The 19481-nt window shown below is 51.8% G+C and overlaps 1 protein-coding gene and 1 long non-coding RNA gene across 3 annotated transcripts; one reads left to right on the top strand and one right to left on the bottom strand.

The window, feature by feature from the left end:
* The first annotated feature begins 2245 nt into the window (after positions 1-2245).
* On the top strand, positions 2246-4177 carry LOC139602844 (uncharacterized). 2 transcript variants are annotated; one of them, XR_011683498.1, is made up of 4 exons: positions 2246-2302; positions 2397-2721; positions 2798-2894; positions 3516-4177. It is a non-coding gene; the product is annotated as an uncharacterized lncRNA (long non-coding RNA). The 2 variants fall into 2 exon arrangements; XR_011683497.1 differs by having other exon boundaries at positions 2397-2894.
* Positions 4178-8548: 4371 nt separating this feature from the next.
* Positions 8549-19104, bottom strand: ZC3H12A (zinc finger CCCH-type containing 12A). Its single transcript, XM_071453021.1, has 6 exons — positions 18915-19104; positions 18139-18582; positions 15073-15212; positions 13080-13314; positions 11448-11554; positions 8549-11342 (listed from the first exon to the last, which is right to left on the bottom strand). The coding sequence occupies exons 2-6, from the start codon at positions 18537-18539 to the stop codon at positions 10354-10356; spliced, it is 1872 nt and encodes a 623-aa protein (XP_071309122.1). The 5' UTR covers positions 18540-18582; positions 18915-19104; the 3' UTR covers positions 8549-10353.
* Between the last annotated feature and the right edge of the window lie 377 nt (positions 19105-19481).

Genomic DNA, 19481 nt, shown 5'->3' with positions numbered 1-19481 from the left:
TCATGGTTTATTCAGTCCAAACTTTGACTCCTGCTGCTTTTTAGTGTCCATCTGCTTTATGGGGACTTGCTGGGCTTCTTCCCCTTTGGCACTGGAGCTGTTCCTTGTCCTGTGTCCCATGGGAGGTTCTCTTGGTGCTTTCTCTCCTGAGGCAGCTGTTCCTAAGTTGTGCAGGGAGTGCCAGGCTCTGATCTCCAGCTGTGTTTGGCTGATCCTGCTGCAAGGCATGACTGGAATGTCCATGGTTCTGCTGGTCAGGGAATATTGCTGGCAGGTCAGGGATGAGGCAGCTGGATTGTCCCTCTCCAGGGACAGGAATCACAGCTGGGTGCTTCTCGCAGCAGCCACGTCAGAATCTCGTTGCTGCTGTAGATCTGAGCTGTGGGGAATTGCTTTATCAGTGCTGGGATGTGTTTGTGTAACCCCTGCTGCTATGGGACAGGGCTGTCACTGAGTCCCCAGAGGTGCACAGCCTGTGGAACAGCCACAGGTTTGAGTGTTCTGCTGCACCTCTGCTCCCCTGGGATTTGGGGTCTTCCCAAACTGGGGTCTTCTCCAGGCACTGGGACTGTGAGGGAGCAGAATTCTGCTTTGGGCTGTGTCTGATCTGGGGATCAAGGCAGCTCTGTATTTGTTCCTGGAGGGAGCTGGCTTATCCTGCAGGGAGCTGGGACTGGTGGCTGCTCCTCCACGGAGGGGTCATGACAGAGCAGCTTAAAGGCCAAGCTGCAAAGCCGGCCTACTTCTGTGTTTTAAGCTACAGTTTAAGTACAGGGGGCTTGAGGATCTAAAACAGCATAAACTACAAGGCCTTGCTCCTCTATAGTTCTGGAGAAAAGAATTCTCAGCTGATGGTTTTGGTTCCCCGGCCTCGGTATGAAAACAGTTCTGCTGCTGCTGCTGCTGCTCCAAGCAGGGATGGCTGGAGCACCTGGATTTCAGAGGCTGAAGTCTCTGCTGCACCTCTGCCCTCGAGGAAAGCTGCCAGGCTTTTTTGGGTGGAGCATTTTGGAGAAGCAGCAAAGGGCTGGTGTAGCTCAGAGGCTGTGTGCAGGCAGGGTCAGCTCTGCATTCCCTGTGACACGCTGGGTGCTGCAGGGACAATGTGAAGTGCAGCCATTCCTGCCTCTGGCCGTGTTTGTCACCAAAGGAGGGGACAGCCTGTCCTGCAGCCTGAGGGGGGCACACGGATGGGGCGGAAAGAGAAATGGCACACACCCGATTCAGTCAAAGGATCAGCTGTTCCCTGCTGGGTCCTGACTCCAGCAATTGTGCCTAAAACTTCATTTGACTTCTGAACGCTTCTGTTTTACTTCCTAAAGAGCCTGAGTCACTAAAGACCCGCAGGATGGCCAGTGCCTGAGCACAGGAGTCAGAGGAAGCTGCACAGGCTTTATCTGAAAGCTAATTAAAGCTAAAAGTAGTGGTTAGAAATACATCCTGAGTCCTTTTCTTGTGAAAGATGCATCCTGAGCAAAGGAAAGCACAGGAGAGCAACCCCTGTCCTTCTGGACCGCAAAGGTGGAGCGTTAGGGAAACGCTAATCCCTGCACAGCCTCGTCACCAAGAGGATTAGGCAGGAGTTCATCTGGTGGCCGAGGGGCAGGAGGGGCGCGGTGCGCGGCTGGGTAAGGGGGCAGCGGGGAGGGAGCGGGGGTCCCGCGTGTGCTGCTCACGGCGAGCCGGGACAGAGCCCGACCGCCCTCGGTGTCGCTGCTGGGCGGCCCCGGCCGAGCCCGAGCAGGTCCGTGTCCGGCCCGCAGGTGCCCATCATGGGCCGGCCCCGAGCCCCGGCCGGGCCCTGCTGGACGCGGCTGCTGCGCGCCGGGGGCCGGCGGCTCCTGGAGCTCTGCGGGACGGCGCTGCGGGGGCTGCGGCGGCTCTGGAGCCTGGCCTGGGTCGGTACCGCACAGCCCCTTCCCCAGGGGGCTCCCCAAACCTCGGCCGGCTCCAAACGGGGCGTGCTGGGGTGCAATACCTGCACCGCTGCTGCTGCGGGTGTTGCTCTGGGGTCAGGGTGTAATCCCTGCACCGCTGCCGCTGTGGGGGGACTGGGGTCAGGGTGCAATCCCTGCACCGCTGCTGCTGCGGGTGTTGCAGCTGCCTCACCGCAACACCCGGTGCGGGAGCGGCACCCTCGTCCCTTGGGGGCTGCTCGGCTCAAGGCGCTGGGCGGGTGCGGTTGTGGCCGCTGGGGACGCGGGGACGCCGCTCCAGGGCGGGGGTGAGCCCTCCTCTCGCCCAGGTGCTGCTGATGTGCTACAAGAGCTGCTGGGATGGCGCCTTCCAGGTGACCGAGGAGGTAAAGCCCGGGACACCAGCGCCTGCTGGGTGGCACCAGGGGGGCTCTGGTGCCCACGCACCTGCGAGCCCCCACTGTCCGTGTTGGCTTCCAGCTCGGCACAGCCCTGCAGCTTAGACTGGAGGGCAGCGAGGAGGAGGAGGAGGATGTGGACTCAGATTCTGCGTGGGAGCCTGCACAGACAGGTGGGTCCCTGGCCCAGGGGTGTCCCCGGGGCTGGCAGTGCCCTGGGGGGTGGCAGGAGCTGATCTGTGCTGCCAGGGCAGTGGCGTGGCCAGGGCAGCGAGGCCGTGCTGGGGAGGCTGGAGGCTCTGGAGGCCGATGTGCGATTCCTGTGCACCGAGCTGGGGGCTGAGAAGCTGCTGTGGAGCAGCCGGTTCCTGGAGCTGCTGCGGGAACAGCAGAGCCTGCGCCAGCGGGTGAGTGCTGGGGGTCCCGGGGGGTGCCAGCCCCCACAGCCCCTGTGACCCCCCGGACCCTCACACCCTGCTCCAGCTGCAGGAGCTGCCCTGGAACACTGGGGACAGCCCCGAGCTGCTGGGGGAAGCAGAGGAACAAAGTGCCAGTGGGAGTGAGGGAGAGAGCCCAGAAGGTAGGGAATGGGAATGGTGGGGGGGCACAGGGAGGCAGTGGTGGGGAGGGGGCAATGTGCTGAGCTCTGCTGTGGGCAGTGTGGGTGAGCCACCAGCTCCCACCTGTGTGTGACCGTGCTCACAGGGGTCTGAGGATGAGGGAAGAGATGAGGATCTGACTCCATGTTTCAGAAGGCTTGATTTATTATTTTATGATCTATATTATATTAAAACTATACTAAAAGAATAGAAGAAAGGATTTCATCAGAAGGCTGGCTAAGAATAGAAAAAAAGAAAGAATGATAACAAAAGCTTGTGTCTCAGAGAGTCTGAGCCAGCTGACTGTGAATGGCCATTGATTAAAAACAACCACATGAGCCCAATCCCAGATGCACCTGTTGCATTCCACAGCAGCAGATAACCTTTGTTTACATTTTGTTCCTGAGGTCTCTCAGCTTCTCAGGAGGAAAAATCCTAAGGAAAGGGTTTTTCAGAAAAGATGTGTGTGACACACCTGGGCACTGGGTGGCACTGGGCAGCCCGGGGAGGGCGGTGCTGGGAGAGGCTCCCGGTTCTGTTCCCAGCAGGAGCCTGGCTGGGTGCTCCCACTGGTGTCTCCTCTCTCCTCTGCTTTTTTCCAGGATGCCCCTGGATGGAGGCACCTCAGCAAGCACGTGGCTCCATCCAGCCTGACAGGCAGAAAATGTAAGTGAAGGTGTGAGCAGGACTCAGCAAACCAGGCAGGATCCACACCTCCCTCCCTGCCCGGGCTGCTGCAGTCCCAGCTGCACCCCTGTATGTGCCTCCATCCATCCCTTGGTGCTGGCTGGGCCCAGCCCATCCAGCAGAGCTGCAGCCATTCCCCAGGAGCAGGAGGCAGCTCAGGACAAGCCACTGGCCCTGGGTCTGCCCCAGGACACGGCCCAGCCCTCCCTGCCCAGGGCTGACTGTGCCTGGTGAAGCCCACCGAGGAGCATCCTCCTGCTCTGCTGCTTTTGGGAGTTCCAGAACCAGAGTCTGGTCAGCACCAGCTTCAGTCACCTTGCACTGGGGTGAGGGATTGCAAAACTCACCCACTGACTTCCTGATGTTCCTGCACACGTCACAAACCTGGGTCGGCTCCTTGAGACAGCAACCAAGGGCAGGCAGCTCCCCAGGCATGGCTGAGGGCCCTGTGCTGGCCACACCACCTGGCCCAGAGCCTGCAGGGCTGAGGGGCTGCCCAGTGCCCGGGCCTGGCCCAGCACAGGGGGCTGCACCCTGCCCCAGGCTCACCCTGCTCAATAGAGGCAGCTGCTCCCCATCGCTTGTGTCTGCCTCGTCTTTCCCCAGCAGGGCTGGGACAGCTCCACCAGGCCCTGCAGGCTCTTTGGGGAGGGGGACAGGATGAGCTCTGGCTGAAGCAGAGCAGGGGCCAACACACACCCACAGCAGCAGCAGGACTGGCAGGGATCTGTGCTCCCAACGTGCCCATGCAGCTCCCACATGCAGGGAACTGAGGCAACGCCAGCAGCAGCAGCCCTGACTCACCCTGCACCCAGGGACTGCCCCGAGCTGCTCAGAAATGCCACAGAAAACCAGGTCCTGGCAGGTGCCATGGGGGCCCCAAGCTGGCCTCCCATGTGTCACACACATCTTTTATGGAAAATCCTTTCCTTAGGATTTTTCCTCCTGAGAAGCTGAGAGGCCTCAAAATATAAATATTGATTATCTGCTGCTATGGAATGCAACAGGGGCATCTGGGATTAGCCCATGTTGGTTGTTTCTAATTAATGGCCAATCACAGTCAGCTGGCTCAGACTCTCTGTCCCAGACACAAACCTTTGTTATCATTCTTTCCTATTCTATTCTTAGCCAGCCTTCTGATGAAATCCTTTCTTCTATTCTTTTAGTATAGTTTTAATATAATATATATCATAAAATAATAAGTCAGCCTTCTGAACCATGGAGTCAGATCCTCATCTCTTCCCTCACCCTCAGACCCCTGTGAGCACGGTCACACCCAGTCCTGCAGGAATCACAGCACCCTCCATGCTGGGACCACCAGACAGTGACAAGGTCCTGCTCCTGCTGCAGCCTCCATTCACCTCTCCATGGCAATCCTTGGGCTGGAAATCCCCAGCCAGCCCACAGGGAGCAGGAGGAGGAGGGTGACACCAAGCAGGATGAGCTACAGCCCCCAGCTCTGCATCCCCATGCAGCACCTGCACCTCCCCACAGCACCTGCAGCAAGGCAAGAGCCACAGGAACCTTCCCCAGCCAAAGCTCCTGAACTGTTGCTTAACCCGAGGCTGCATTTCCTCCAGCACACTTGTGCAATGCTGCTCCACTGGCCAGGGCCCTCGGTGGCTTTGGCAGGAGGGCTGAGCAGGCTGCTGCTGCCCCAGACTTTGGCTTCCAGGGGCAGCCCCTGGATTTGGGGGGCTCTGGGGTGTTCAGGGCTCTTAGGAAAGCGTGTGAGACCTGGAAAGCAAGGGCTGACAGCATCCTGACAACACACACAGATACAATGAGCATCAACAAATCAATTGCTTCTGGCCTGCAAGTGCCAGGAACATTTCTGCATCCCTTGCACAGCAAAATTCCAGGGCCAGAACCAATTACTGCAGCAATTGGTTTTGCTGTAGTAATTTAATTTAGGTATTTAAAATCTCTTACAGTACCTACAATAGAAAACATCTTACAGAGTAAGAGGAAAGGAAACAGGTAGCACCACCAACGTGGTGGTGTTCACAGGGGTCCCAGGACAAGGGAAGAGATGAGAGTCTTGGCTTCATGTTTTAGAAGGCTGATTCATTATTTTATGATGTATATTATATTAAAAGAAAATGATCTATTCAAAGAATAGAAGAAAGGATTTCATCAGAAGGCTAGCAAGGAATAGAAAGGAATGATAATAAAATCTTGTGACTGACCAGAGAGTCCGAGACAGCTGGGCTGTGATTGGCCATTAATTAGAAATAACCAACATGGATCAATCCTAGATGCACCTGTTGCATTCCACAGCAGCAGATAACCATTGTTTACATTTTGTTTCTGAGGCCTCTCAGCTTCTCAGGAGAAAAGACCCTAAGGAAAGGATTTTTCATAAAATGTGTCTGTGACACATCCCCACCCCATCCCACCCCAGCCTCCCCCCCTGCCCTGGGGCAGCACCCAGCTCCTCCCCAGCACCTTTCCCTCCTCTTGAACGCAACACTGACTGCAGTTCCTCAGTTCCTGCAGTCCTGTCCCACAGGGAGGCTGTGCTGCAGCCTCTGTGGGGTACAGGGTGCAGAGCTGCTGCCATGCTCAGCCCATCCATTCCCCTCTACAGGGAGAGCAGCAGGCTCAGCCTGGGGGAGCAGGGCGTGGATGCTGACCCTGCTCCCATCACTGCACCCCCGTGATGGTGCACAAACCCCATCCCCTGACCCACAGCCTGCACAGGAACCTTCCCCTTTCCTGCCTCTGGAAATGCTTTAAAATACTGGAACTGAGCTGGCCACATCCTGGAAATCCCCAAGGGGAGGAACCAGCTGAGTTCAAATGCAAGTTCAGGGAGCAAGGGCAGCACAGGACAGTGGAGAGATGAGCAAGTGTGACCGTGTTCACAGGGGTCCCAGGATGAGGGAAGAGACGAGGATCTGACTCCATGTTTCAGAAGGCTTGATTTATTATTTTATGATATATATTATATTAAAACTATACTAAAAGAATAGAAGGATTTCATCAGAAGGCTGGCTAAGAATAGAAAAAGAATGATCACAAAGGTTTGTGACTGACCGAGACAGTCTGGACAGCTGGGCTGTGATTGGCCATTAATTAGAAACAACCACATGAGCCAATCCCAGATGCACCTGTTGCATTCCACAGCAGCAGATAACCATTGGTTACATTTTGTTCCTGAGGCTTCTCAGGAGGAAAAATCCTAAGGAAAGAGTTTTTCATAAAAGATGTGTGTGACAAGCAAGCCCTGGAGAGCAGAACCAACCCAGGGGCTGGTTCCTCCTGGCCTGCCTGGAAGAACCAGCCCCTCCTGAAGCTCAGCACGAGGCTGCAGTGGCACACAGCTGACAGGATGAGGGCTGGGAAGCCCCTGAGCACAGGAAACCTTCAACAGGCCCCTGTGTGACCTCCTTCCCTCCAACAGCCCCGAGAGCTGACACACAGATCTGACCCACAGATCTGACCCAGTTTGGCAAAACACCCAAAACCAAACACCCAGCAGCACAGCAGGCTCTGCCCCTGAGCCCCAGGAAGTGCCAAACCAGAGGATGCACCCCAAAAACCCCCCCTTAACAGCCCCAGCAGGGTTCCAAGGTGTGCACTGAGGAGTGTGCAGGGGAAAAAAATGTGCAGCAGCAACAGTTCCAGTCAGCATTGCCATGTCCCAGATTGTGGCACCACAGTGAGCTTGGGGAATGGGGACACAACACAGAGCTTTGTGTGAATGAAGGAGAAACTCAGAGCACAGCAGTGGGGTTGTGGCTGCCCCAGCAGCACACACAGCAGTCTGGGGGAGCAACTTTGACCAGATCTGTGCTAGGGCCTGACCCTCCCAAACCACTCCATGTGCCCCAGGACTGGCACTGCAGCAGAAACATCACAAGCAAAGTCAGTCAGCTCCAGCTCTTCCTCTCCTGGTTGTGATAATGAACCTCTGCACTGATCTCTTTAATTGTCTCTGAGTGCAGCTTTGAGACACAAAACCAAACCCCTCTACACATCCTGTAAAACTAGAATTACCTATTGTCTTTCACAGGAACGCCAGCCTTAAAATCCTGCAGCATTTTTCAACTCCAGATCCCATTCAGGACAGCAGGAAACTCCTCACCTGGCTAAAGGTGTGCTCAGATCCCTGACACACCCCTCCATCCCCACACAGAGCCACATGGGCTCTGTCACTGCAGTGACAGCCCCAGAGGCTTCCTCTCCCACAGTCAATAAAGACTTCAGACTGGGAGCTGCAGGTTTGTTTTGAAATGCAGCTGCTCCCTGCCTCCCTGGCTTCTCATTAACTACAGTCACTGCCCTGTGGTAAATGAAGAGCACAAGTTTCAATACAGACCATAAAGTTATTTAACCAGTGAGATAAGAACACGCTGTGCTGCAGTGGAGCAGGTGGGAGGGGAAGATCCTTACACCACAAGGTGAGCACTGATATTCCTGCTGCACTTCCAGTCCATAACAAATCTTCAGAGCAAAACCTAGACGTGTAACCATTCACATATTCCACACTCAGTATCTGTCACAAATGTACTGTAACTGGATAAAATATGTATTTATTTCCAGGCTGTACTGTGGAATTGCCCCTTTAAGGCAAACACAGTCCATGCTGATTCCAAAATTGCCAGGAGCGTGGCAATTCTGCTGCTTTCAATGGCAATAAATGCACTGTGGTGCTGAGTGAGAGCCAGTGCTGCTGCTCACCCCACCTGCCCTGGGCACTGAGCAAGCCCAGGGAAGCCAAATCAGCAGCAGACACTGCTCATGCCCTTATCTGCCACAGCACATGGATGTTTTGGTGTCACTGCATCATTAACAGCCTGTCAATAACCAGCCTCAGACTGCACACACAGATCAAAGCCTGTCAGAGGAACCCCCAGGGAGGAAGGATCATTTCTCTGGCTTCCCTGGAAAGCCAACCAAAATGTTGAATGTTCCTCCACAAAGCCACCAGAGACCAAATATGTCGAGTCAGCAGTTTTTATTTATATAACACAGTTTTTCTTTGCCAGGGCTGTCACATGGCTAGTCAGTACATGGCTACACTGCATAGTGATACAGAAAGTTCAGCAAGTGTCAGCTGGGGAGTACAAAATGTTAAATCTTCTCATTGCAAGAGAGGCAGCAGATACCAGCATTCCACCAGAAACCCAAACCCACCTTGCCAAGTAACATATGGCTGAGGTGAGAACAGCATTGATTAAAAACTGCAAGCAGCAAGGTGCTGAACAGTAACATTAAAAACCATTTTATCTGTAATTTACAAATATGCAAAGTATCAGGTTACTTAAAATTAAGAAGCATTTTGCTTACTAACATGAAACATTACTAATTTGTAATGTATCATTATTAACCAGGTATACAGGTTCCTGTGTCCCTGTGGTCTCATGGCACACGGTGCCAGTCTGGGCAGGTCATTCCTTGGACAGCAGAGGGAGAGCAGAACAGACAACCCTGCTCCCAGGAGGGTTTCAGGACCAGCTGCCTTCCACTCTCCCCTTCCTAATTTGCCACTCAATGACCTTGGTTTAACCACAGAAGGGCGTATTGTATTTAGAAAACAACAACACACACAGATACAATGTGTATCAACAAATCAACTGCTTCTGGCCTGCAAGTGCCAGGAACATTTCTGCATCCCTTGCACAGCAAAATTCCAGGACCAGAACCAATTACTACAGCAATTGTTTTTGCATATTTAAAATCTCTTACAGTACCTACAATAGAAAACATCTTACAGAGTAAGAGGAAATGAAACAAAAACAGTCTTGCCAAATAATTCTTATTCTACAATTCTGGATGCTGCTCTAGTAGGGCACAGCCAAAGGGGACAGGAGAATATTGGTGAGGAAGAAGAGGAAGCAACAGCTTTACAACACAAAATACTCAAGACTCCTCGGGAAGGCCCCTGGCAGCAGTCCAGATGTGACTGCAGCTGTTCTATTGCTGTCTGAAAGCAAAAGGCACATAATAAATCCTTGTCAGTGCTGCACAGAGCCATCCTGGGACAGAGACAGTTCCAGAGCAGCACTCACAGCATGCTCAGCTCACCCACCTGCTCTGACACTGCAGCTGTCAGCACGCACCCAACACACAACTCACACCCAGCTCTGGAGCAGTGTCCAGCCACTCCCCAGAGCCAGGACTGTGCTCCTGGGAGCTCAGAGCTCACCAAGCACTTGTGGTCCATGGGGCACAATTACCTCAGGAAGATCAGCTGAGGTGGGAGGGGTGTGGAAAACATCATTCAAGAAGTGCACCAGTAAAGCCAGTCAGATAAATCCAGCTCCAGACTACATTTATAACCCAATATTTGCCACAGATCTGAATGGTGGGATTTAGTAAAGAGGCTTAGTCAGGACCTAACAACAGCATTAGCAAGGCATTTGGGTCCTCAGAAACCAGCCTTAGGCCCCTACAAAGGCAGCACCCACTTCTCTCACATGCAGTTATGGACAACTGCAGGAGCTCAGGGTGTGCCAGACTCTCTTGAACCCCAAAGGAACAGCCCTGCTCCAGAGCTGCAGCCTCCCTTCCTGCTTAGCCCCTGGGGAAGGTGGGATGCTGGAATGTTCTCACCTCTCCCACAGGCACGTGGTGATAGCTGGAGCAGAATTTGCTGTGAGCACATCACCTCTGGCACCCAGCCTCCAGCTGGAACCCAGCCCTTCCAAAGGAATAAGGAGCACTCAGAAGGCACCTGTGGCAGCTGCAGAGGCAAATCCCAGCCCCTCCAGCTCTCCCCACACCTGCCTGCCCTCAGCACCTGCCTCACACACCCGGGTTCTGAGCCTTGTAGGTGAGGATCTCTGCTGCCAGCCTCTGGGGGTCCAGCAGCTGGGGGAAGCGGCTCATGACGGCATCCACCAGGTGCGGGTGGAAGATGCTGCACAGCTTGACGTGCACGCTGGCCCTCTCCTCAGCAAACTGCTCAGGGCCAGCCCAGGGCCCTGAGTCCCCGTAGGGCGGCCCTGGGGCCCCGTGCACAGGGTGGGGGCCGGGCACACCAGGGGATCTCACCTGGGGCAGGGGGTACGGCTCGGACCAGAACTCCCGCGAGCGCGGCAGCGCTGCCCCGAACTCACCAGGCAGGCTGTACTGCCCTGCTGCACCCACGGGCACCCCAAAGCCTGAGAAAGAGTGGGGTGCCCCCGAGCGAGGCATTTCAGGGCTGTACTGCAAGAAGCTGGCACCAGAGGATGAAGATTTGTGGGAGCTGTGGTTGTAAGAGAGCAGCCCGTTCTGCTCTAAGCTGGGGGAATGTGGGTAGATGGGTCTCTGCCTGCTGCAGGTGCACACGGGCACCTGCTCCGTGTGGGAATGGTCACAGTGGCTGGTACATCTGTGAGGCCACATGTCAGACAGCTGGTTCTCCAGAGAGCCAATGCCTGAGTCGAGATGCTCCTGAGAGATGTAAGACAGAGAATCCATGGGAGGCTGCTGGTACCTGTCAGGGGAGACAGTGCCTGACACGCAGCCTTTGGCCTGCAGCACAACGTCGCTGGGCTTGGCTTTGTGGGCCAAGCTCTTCCTCTCTGCAGAGACCTTCTGTACAGAGCTTTTGTCACTCTCTGTGGGCACAGAGCACAAGAGCTCTGCCTGGGAACCCCGCTTCCCCTTTTTCTCCTCCTTGGCACTGGTGCTTCTGGTTGGAGACAGCCTTGCGTTGGCACGGAGCTCATCAGCTAACGAGCGCTGCGGCTGGTTGATCCTTTCAGGATGGTAAAACTTACACTTAATTCCATAAGTGCATTTTTTCCCTGTAAGGAAAGCCAGAGCATGAAATGACCAGCTGGATTTGACTAGATTATGAGTGACACTTGCACAGGCACCTTGGTTCTTCACATTAAGAAGGGAGGTCTTACCATAAGGGCACTGCTGTTTCTTGTGTTCTGGAACTACAGGTTTCTTCCTGAGGAAGTTATCCAGGCTGGGGCCATGACGCCCTAAGGGATCATCTGGAGGCATAAACCTAAAGAAAAACAAATCTCAGTCAGAAGAACTTCACTTGTCTGAGTTGAGGTTGGGTTTCTTCTCAAAGACTCTCATTTCATTAAAGATCAAAAGCCATGTGATCCCCACAAAGCTCTCCCATTTTCTGCAGAGATAATCCTCCTGCCACCCAGTCCACACCAGCACAAAATGCTTCCCTTCAGGCACAGAAGAGGCTCAATGCCTGATTGTCAACCAGAATTACTACCTGCTGCTAACAATTGTCCTGTGAAGAAATCACACCCTGGAGCTCTCCTTGGAGCTCCTAGCTCCAAATTAGGAGCAGCTACTGAGATGCCACCAACTTCTTCTGGCTTTGTATCCTACAGCTTTTCATTATTTCTTCACTAGCATTTTACTCTTCTCATGCATCACTTGCTATTGCTTCATTAGAACAAGGCAGTGTGTTCACACAAATCTTTCTTAAAAGCCCAGGAAAATGATGCCATGGAATGGCTACCTAAAACAGAGGCTAGCCAGAGCTAGAAGAATAAAGGTATTTATTAAAGGCCTTCAACAGGTACACTTTGGGCAGTGCAAAAGCCTCACACAAGCTACACCCAAGATGGACCATGGTCATGAGTTTTTCAGACAGATGTAAGTTTGGTCTATCTGCACATCAGGGGTTAATTGTCCAATTACAGCTTCAGGCAATGAAGTCATATTCCCCAGTTTGCTCCCCTCCCCCCAGTTCAATTTTGTTGATACTTTTAAGGGCCTGAGGCAGAGGCTGCCCTTGGTTCTCAGGCCCAGAAGGATTGTATTGTCTGACTGTCACTGTCATATTTTCTGGAAAAATCCCCTCGCCCAGGATTTCTCTCCTGGGAAGCTGAGAAGCCTCAGAGAAAAAGGAAAACAATATTATCTGATTTGCTTCTCCTTCTGATTTGCTCCTCCTGTGTTTTGCTGCTTTGGAATGTGGTTGGAGATTGTTTCATTGGTTTCATGTGAATTGTTTTGACTTAATGGTCAATTATGGCCAAGCTGTGTCAGACTCTGGAGAGTCATGGGTTTTCATGAGTATCTTTTAGCCTTTTGTCTGTATCCTTTCTCTATCCTTTATTATAATATAATTACATAAAATAATAAATTAGCCTTCCAAGAACATGGAGTCAGATGCATCATTCCTCCTTTTGTCTGGGAACCCCACAAATACAAGACATTATAAATTAACAAAACCATTTATTCTGTCTCTCCACAACCCAGACTGTATCCAGCCCTGCTCATCGCTGTTCCGAGTTATTAAAATCTCAGCTCTCTGCAAGCTCCCCTCAATTTGAATAATTCTGGCTAAATATGCTTCAGTTCAATACAAAGCCTTCCAAGAACATGGAGTCAGATGCATCATTCCTCCCTTTTTCTGGGAACCCCGCAAACACAAGATCTGACCAACACGTGCCGAGCTTCCTAACACTCCATACAGATTTTGGATCACGCACTGACGCTGTCCAAGCAATAAAAAACCTGAAAACGACACAAGCTAACAACAGCAGGCAGAGCCCTACTTGTCATTGACAAAGGAGTACATCAGCAGGCGCTCCTCGATGAACTTCTTCCACTCGGGCCGCTCGCTCTGCAGGTCGCGGTAGGTGTCGTTGGACACCACCACGCCGTCGGACTCGTGCGCCAGTTTGACGATGAAGCGATCGTCGTAGCACACCACGCGCTTGCCGCCCACGCGCCGCGACGGCGTGAACACCAGGATCTTCTTCTTCTCCAGGTCCCGCAGGATGTACTGGTCTGGAGCAAACACAGCTGTCAGCACACCTGGCTGCTACTCGGGGGGTCCCCAGGATGAGGGAAGAGATGAGTGAATCTGACTCCATTGATATCAGAAGGTTACGATATCCCTCCATGATATCCCTCCATGATATCCCTCCATGATATCCCTCCATGATAATTCTATACTATAATTTATATTATTTTTATATTCCAATATTTTTAAATATTATTTAATAATTTGTCTCTTTTTATATCATTTTCATATCATTTTAATGTCTATATTTTTATTATTTTAGTATTTTTATCTTCTAATTTTAATTTTTATTTTTAAATTCTATTTGTTTTTATACTTTTATTTCATTCTTTTATTTTTATTTTATTCTTTTTATTTATATATAAATAAAGTTTATTTATATATATAAATAAATATATTAGACATAAATTTTTAATTATTTTATTTTTAGTATTTTATTTTTATTTTTTATTTTTATTTTTTATTTTTTATTTTTATTTTTTAATTTTTAATTTTTATTTTATTTTTATTTCTTTATACTTATCTATATATATACTTAGATACATAAATGTATATAAATATACATAAATGTAAATATACTTATTTATGTACAAATATTATATTAAAGAATGCTATACTAAAACTATACTAAAGAATAGAGAAAAGATACAGACAGAAGGCTTAACAAGAATGAGAATGAAAATCTCGTGACTGACTCCGAGTCTGACATAGCTGATGGTGATTGGTCATTAAGTAAAAACAATTCACATGTTGGATAAGCAACCTCCAGACCACACTCCAAAGCAGCAAAACAGGAGAAGCTGAGGCTTCTCAACTTCCCAGGAGAAAATCCTGTGAAGGGATTTTTCCAGAAAAATATGACAGTGAGACACCTGCACAGCCCTTCATGCAGATGAAATAGCATTATTGTTGCAGTCATATTTTCTGGAAAAATCCCTTTGCCTAGGATTCTTCTCCTGGGAAGCTGAGAAGCCTCAGAGAAAAAGGAAAACAATATTATCTCATTTGCTTCTCCTGTGTTTTGCTGCTTTGGGATGTGGTTGGAGATTGTTTCGTTGTTTCTGCTGTGAATTATTTTAACTTATTGGCCAATTATAGCCAACCTGTGTCAGACTCTCTTGGAGAGAGAGTCATAAGATTCATTAGCATCTTTCTAGCCATCTGTCTGTATCCTTTCTCTATTCTTTACTATAGTAGTCTTAAATACAATATAGTATCATAAAATAATAAATTAGCCTTCGAGAACATGGAGTCAGATTCATCATTCCTCCCTTTGTCTGGGAACTCTGCAAATACAAGACTTAAATAAACAAAAGCATTTATTCTGTCTCTCCACAACCCAGACTATATTCAATCCTGCTCATCGCTGTTCCAAGTTATTAAAATCTCAGCTCTCTGCAAGCTCCCCTCAATTTGAATAATTCTGGCTAAATATGCTTCAGTTAAATACAAAGCATGTACCTGCAAGAGGAAAAATATCAAGAAATAAAAGACAAGAAGTTAGGAAGTCGAGCAGTATTACATTTCTTGTTTTCTGAATTATTCCAACTGATTCAGGCAAAAGCTGGCTTAGGGGAGAAGTTAATGACTAATACTCCCTGGTCAGTTCAGCTCATTGCAGCTCCTACTACTCAGACTTTCCATTCTGAAGTTAATTACTGACTTAGCCAGAACTCTGCAAGCTCACTAAGTGCCAGAGCAGTCAGCCTGAAAAGCTGCTTTTGATTTTCATATTTTCATACCTGTTATGAGTACATCTGGTCGGGGCTGCTCCTTCCTCCACGATGGCACAAAGACTGTAATATCCTTGTGTCCCCTGTCCCAAAACCACTGGACAGCCAGAAGGATACCTCGGCAGGAGAACACTTCTTTATTCCCATGGCTGCAAAGGAGAAAATTAAGACTTTAATCCCTTCATGATTCAGTGCACAGAGCAAAGGGAGCTGGCAATTAGGACAAGCTTCAGTGAAGGGTTGAGGAGCACAGGCAGCAAACACAGATGCTTGTCTTGTGTAACAACACCCTCACTCAGACCTGCCCAGCACCCCCGTTTGTGTCAGCACCTCAGGACACCAGCAAACACCCAAATACTCACTGGGAGGGAGGCAGCAGCTGGAACTGTTGCAGCTGCTCTGAAACAGTCTCTGCTTCAAGCCTGCTGATGTTATTTTTAGCCCAGAGCACAATGTGACCTAAAAGCCCTTTGTGCTACTCTGACAGCTGATGCCAGTGACTGTTTCCTGCCACTGCACCCTCACTGGGCCTTTGCTTGCAAACTTATTCTGATCACTGCAGGAAAACCAGGTGTTTTATATGCACTCTCATCTCAAGGAAAGATGATTCATTCCATGATGGCTCCAAACCTCATCTACAAATGCACTATTTGCACAAAATGGCATCATCTCCTGTCATCAGTGCTGGATGAGAGAACAGCTCATGGCAGCTGGAGAACAAAGTTTGACAGCCTTGTCAGAAGCCACATACTGATGCAAAAAGCTTCTTAATTATTCATGAAGTCATATCAATAAGTTTCCAGAACTTCTAGGAGGAAACTACCCCTCCTGTTTTACAAGCACTCGTATTTACAGGGCAATCAGCTCTTCTGCTGATAGTGGTTTTGGCAAGCTTCCAACACTTCTCTTCCAGCCTGATATGTCACTGTGGGGATCCAACTGTCCATGCTCTGTCACAGTGCACTACACCAAAAGGGGAACTGCTCCCACAATTCAGGAAGGTTTTCCTCACCTGGTCACTACCTGTCCCAAATCTTCCTCCTTCTATGTGCACCTGAATGGCATTTCAGCCCCCACCAGCCCCTCACCACAGCCATTCCTGCAGTGGCACTGTTGCAGCACCACTACAGAGAAGTTTCAGTTCCCCTCCCAGCCTCACCCTTTCTTTGAAACTACAAAGGAAGTTGAAGAGCTCTACAAAAGTACTTATTCTAGAAGAACTAAACACTTGGCAACAGAACTAACCCCTAAAGAGACACCTAACACACCTTCAATAAGAATCCTAAATTACAGAAGGCTGAAAATCACCATCAGAAGATGCTCTAAAAGCTTTCTCCAATATCAGATGGATTTAGCTATAAATAGCCAGACACAGGTTACTACAATTTTTTAGAGACAAGTGTGAAAAACAAATCCCTTTTTGGTGGATTTTTTTGGTTTGTCTTTGTTTTGGGTTGTTGGTTGTTTTTATTTTTTGAGTCTCTGCTACCAACCTCAAACCTCCAGAAGGCAGCTAATTGGGCTGATCTGATTTGGCAGCAGCCAAGGAAAAATTCCCTTAGAAGGAAGTAAAAGCTAATTTCCACTATGATTTGCATAAGTTTGTCAAGAGCTGTTGAGGGAGGCCACTGTACATACTGCAAATGAATCAGCAGGGAACATCACACCATCAATACAGGAAGTTTCAGAATGGAATTCCCCTTCTAGCGAATTGCTTAAAAAAGCCAGACTGCTTCTCTCATGTCAGACCCTGGGCTCTGGCCTGCCCTGACTCACAGCTGCTGTGATTTCCCCTCTGCATTTTGGGGTAACTTTCACCACTAAGAGGCTCCTCACTAACAAACACAGCCAATCCTGCTATTAAAGCCCAAGCACTTATCCAAGGTAAACTTTGTTGCCAGAGTCACTTATCAGCCTGGGCTCACATTAGGTCATTTTGCACAGTGTTCCCAGGGCTGTGGAGAGGGTAGGAACTGGAGCAGGTTCTCTTCAGGGGTGCCAGGCACGGCTTTCACTCTCCTGCCCTGTCCCACTGCCACCACCACTCCTCATTCACCCTGGGGCTCACCTGTGCCCCATCTTTCTCAGTTCTGTTCTCAGAACTGTCAGCCAGGGCTTGGCAAAAACCACACCTGCAAACAAACCTCCACGCAGCACTTTCACCTCAGACAAACCTACTGCAACCGACACGGCAGCTCCACCCGCACCCAGGGTTATTTTTTATAAAATCTGCATAACACAAACATAAACAACAAAGGAGGCGGCTTCTGAGCTGCAACAGAAAAAAGCTTTCAGGGCCCAGTTCAGAAGCTGGTGTGTTAAATTTCAAGAGTCTGCTATGCAGAGGTGGGGAACACATACTGCTGGGGTGGGGTGAGGGCAAGCAATGCTCACCAAAGTGGGAGCAAAAGTCAGGGTGAAAATGGGGACATCACACCAATAAATGTCCAGCCCTGAGAGTCTGGATGGTTCATGGATACTGGGAGCTCTGGTCACAGTGTCCAACAGAGCCTGCTCCAGCAACACTGGGGCACGTGAAACGGTGAGGATGAGTCACAGCCCTGCCTTGGTGACACCTCTGACATCTCATTACTCTGTACCTTCTACAGAAATTCACCAATATACAAGAGGCACAATTTGGAGACAAGTCTCCAATGGAGCTCCATATTACAAAGCCTTCTCTAATTAACCCTGTAATTATTTATTGAGCAACTTCCTGCTACGGAAACTTAGACAAAGCCACTAGTTGAGAGGACAACGTCTCTTCAGTTATCCCCTCATTGCCAGAGCCCAGGAGGAAGTGTTTGTTTCAAAGGAAGCACTGCTGGCCTCACCATTGCCCCGTGACTGGCGGCTCTGGGCGGGCAGAACAGTGGCAAGACGGGCCCGCAAAGGCAAACGGGATGCTCGTCCTCGTGTGTCAGAGAGGAACTTTGGAAAATATTACCAGCCCCGTTCCCAGCACCCAGAAGCGGCTGCTTTGAGCGTGGCACTCACAGCTTTTCATCTCCGAACCCTGGCAGAGCTTCCAGGCAGAGCTCACGCCCGACAGCCCCGTGCCCACCCCGGACGCACCTCATGGCCACGTTGCTGCCATCGATGACGATGGGCTTCAGGTTGTCGCTCTCCGTTTCCTCGGGGCCGGGCGCGGGGGATTTGTTGCCGGCACCGCCCCGAGGGACCAGCGGGGCCTCGCCGGGCTCGGGCGGGGCCTCGGGGCCGTCCCGCTCGGCCGAGCCGTGCTTCACCAGCTCCCCCAGCACCGTGTTGGTGTCGGCGCCCAGGCCCAGCTTCTGCAGCACGACGCGGATCTCCTCCGAGGAGTAGCCGAGCTTGCGGAAAAAATCCACCTTCAGCTGCAGCTCGGGGCCGTCTCCGGGCCCCTCGGGGCTCTCGCTGCCGCTCATCCCCGCTGCGGGCCGGGCCGCGGCCGGCAGCGCCTCAGGCCAGCCCGGGGCGACGCTGCCCGCGCTCATGGCTCCCGGCGGGGGACTCGCGGCCTCCGCTCGCCGCCGGGACCTGCGAGGCGACAGCGGCGTTAGCAGCGGCCCCGCAGCCCGGCCGAACCCCCGGCCCCGCTCCGCTCCCGGCCGAACCCCTGGCCCCGGCCGAACCCCCGCCCCGGTGCCGCTCCGCTCCCCTCCCGGCCAAACCCCGGCCCCGCTCCGCTCCCGGCCGAACCCTCGCCCCGGTGCCGCTCTGCTCCCCTCCCGGCCAAACCCCGGCCCCCACCCCGGTCCCGCTCGCTCCCAGCCAAACCCCGGCCCCCACCCCGGTCCCGCTCCGCTCCCCTCCCGGCCGAACCCCGGCCTGGTCCCGCTCCGCTCCCGGCCGAACCCCCCCACACTCACCGGGCCGCTGCCACCGCCGAGCTGCCGCTGCCTCTCCATGGGGCCAGAGCAGGGCGGGCGGTAGCCCTTATTTATACCAGAGAACCTCCCGGGGCGGAAGAGGGAACGAGGGGTGGAGCGGCAGCCTCCGCCCGGTCCGGCCGGCCCGCCCTCCGTGCTGCCGGGCTGTCGCCTCGGGGCCGGGCTCCGTGACACGCGTCCCTTGCGCCGCCTGGGTCCGGCGATGCAGGTGGCCGTGATTCTGATTCAGCCACTGTGGTTTATCAACTCGGCCGTGTAGAGGAGGTAGGAGCTGGCAGGAAACATCTGTCACCCCGCGGTGCCTGTGCCTTGCCAAGCGCTAAACCGCACCTGTATGGAACTGCAGGGGTTAAATCTACATTGTGAAACGTGCAAAAACTTCGCATCTCTGACTTCTGATTAATCATGCCTAAACAATTTAATGGAGGTAGTTGCAAATTTGCTTCCCCAAGGCCATGTACCGGAGCCCAGCTCAGGAGCGAGGAACTCTCCCAGTTACAGGAATGCATTTGCATTCATCTTCCTTGTGGTTACCCCGAAACAATC

The sequence above is a fragment of the Agelaius tricolor genome, unplaced genomic scaffold, assembly GCF_023055355.1.
Source record: "Agelaius tricolor isolate 1412-34295 unplaced genomic scaffold, bAgeTri1.0.p SCAF_36, whole genome shotgun sequence".
Lineage (NCBI taxonomy): Eukaryota > Metazoa > Chordata > Aves > Passeriformes > Icteridae > Agelaius > Agelaius tricolor.
This window is presented reverse-complemented; position numbering and strand designations above follow the sequence as displayed.

Coding starts and splice junctions, on each gene's coding strand:
- ZC3H12A (XM_071453021.1), bottom strand. CDS start 18,539: ATGAGCGCGGGCAGCGTCGCCCCGGGCTGGCCTGAGGCGCTGCCGGCC. Junction 15,213..18,138: donor GGCAGCAACGTGGCCATGAG/GTGCGTCCGGGG, acceptor TCTCCTTTGCAG/CCATGGGAATAAAGAAGTGT. Junction 13,315..15,072: donor ACCAGATGTACTCATAACAG/GTATGAAAATAT, acceptor TGTTTGCTCCAG/ACCAGTACATCCTGCGGGAC.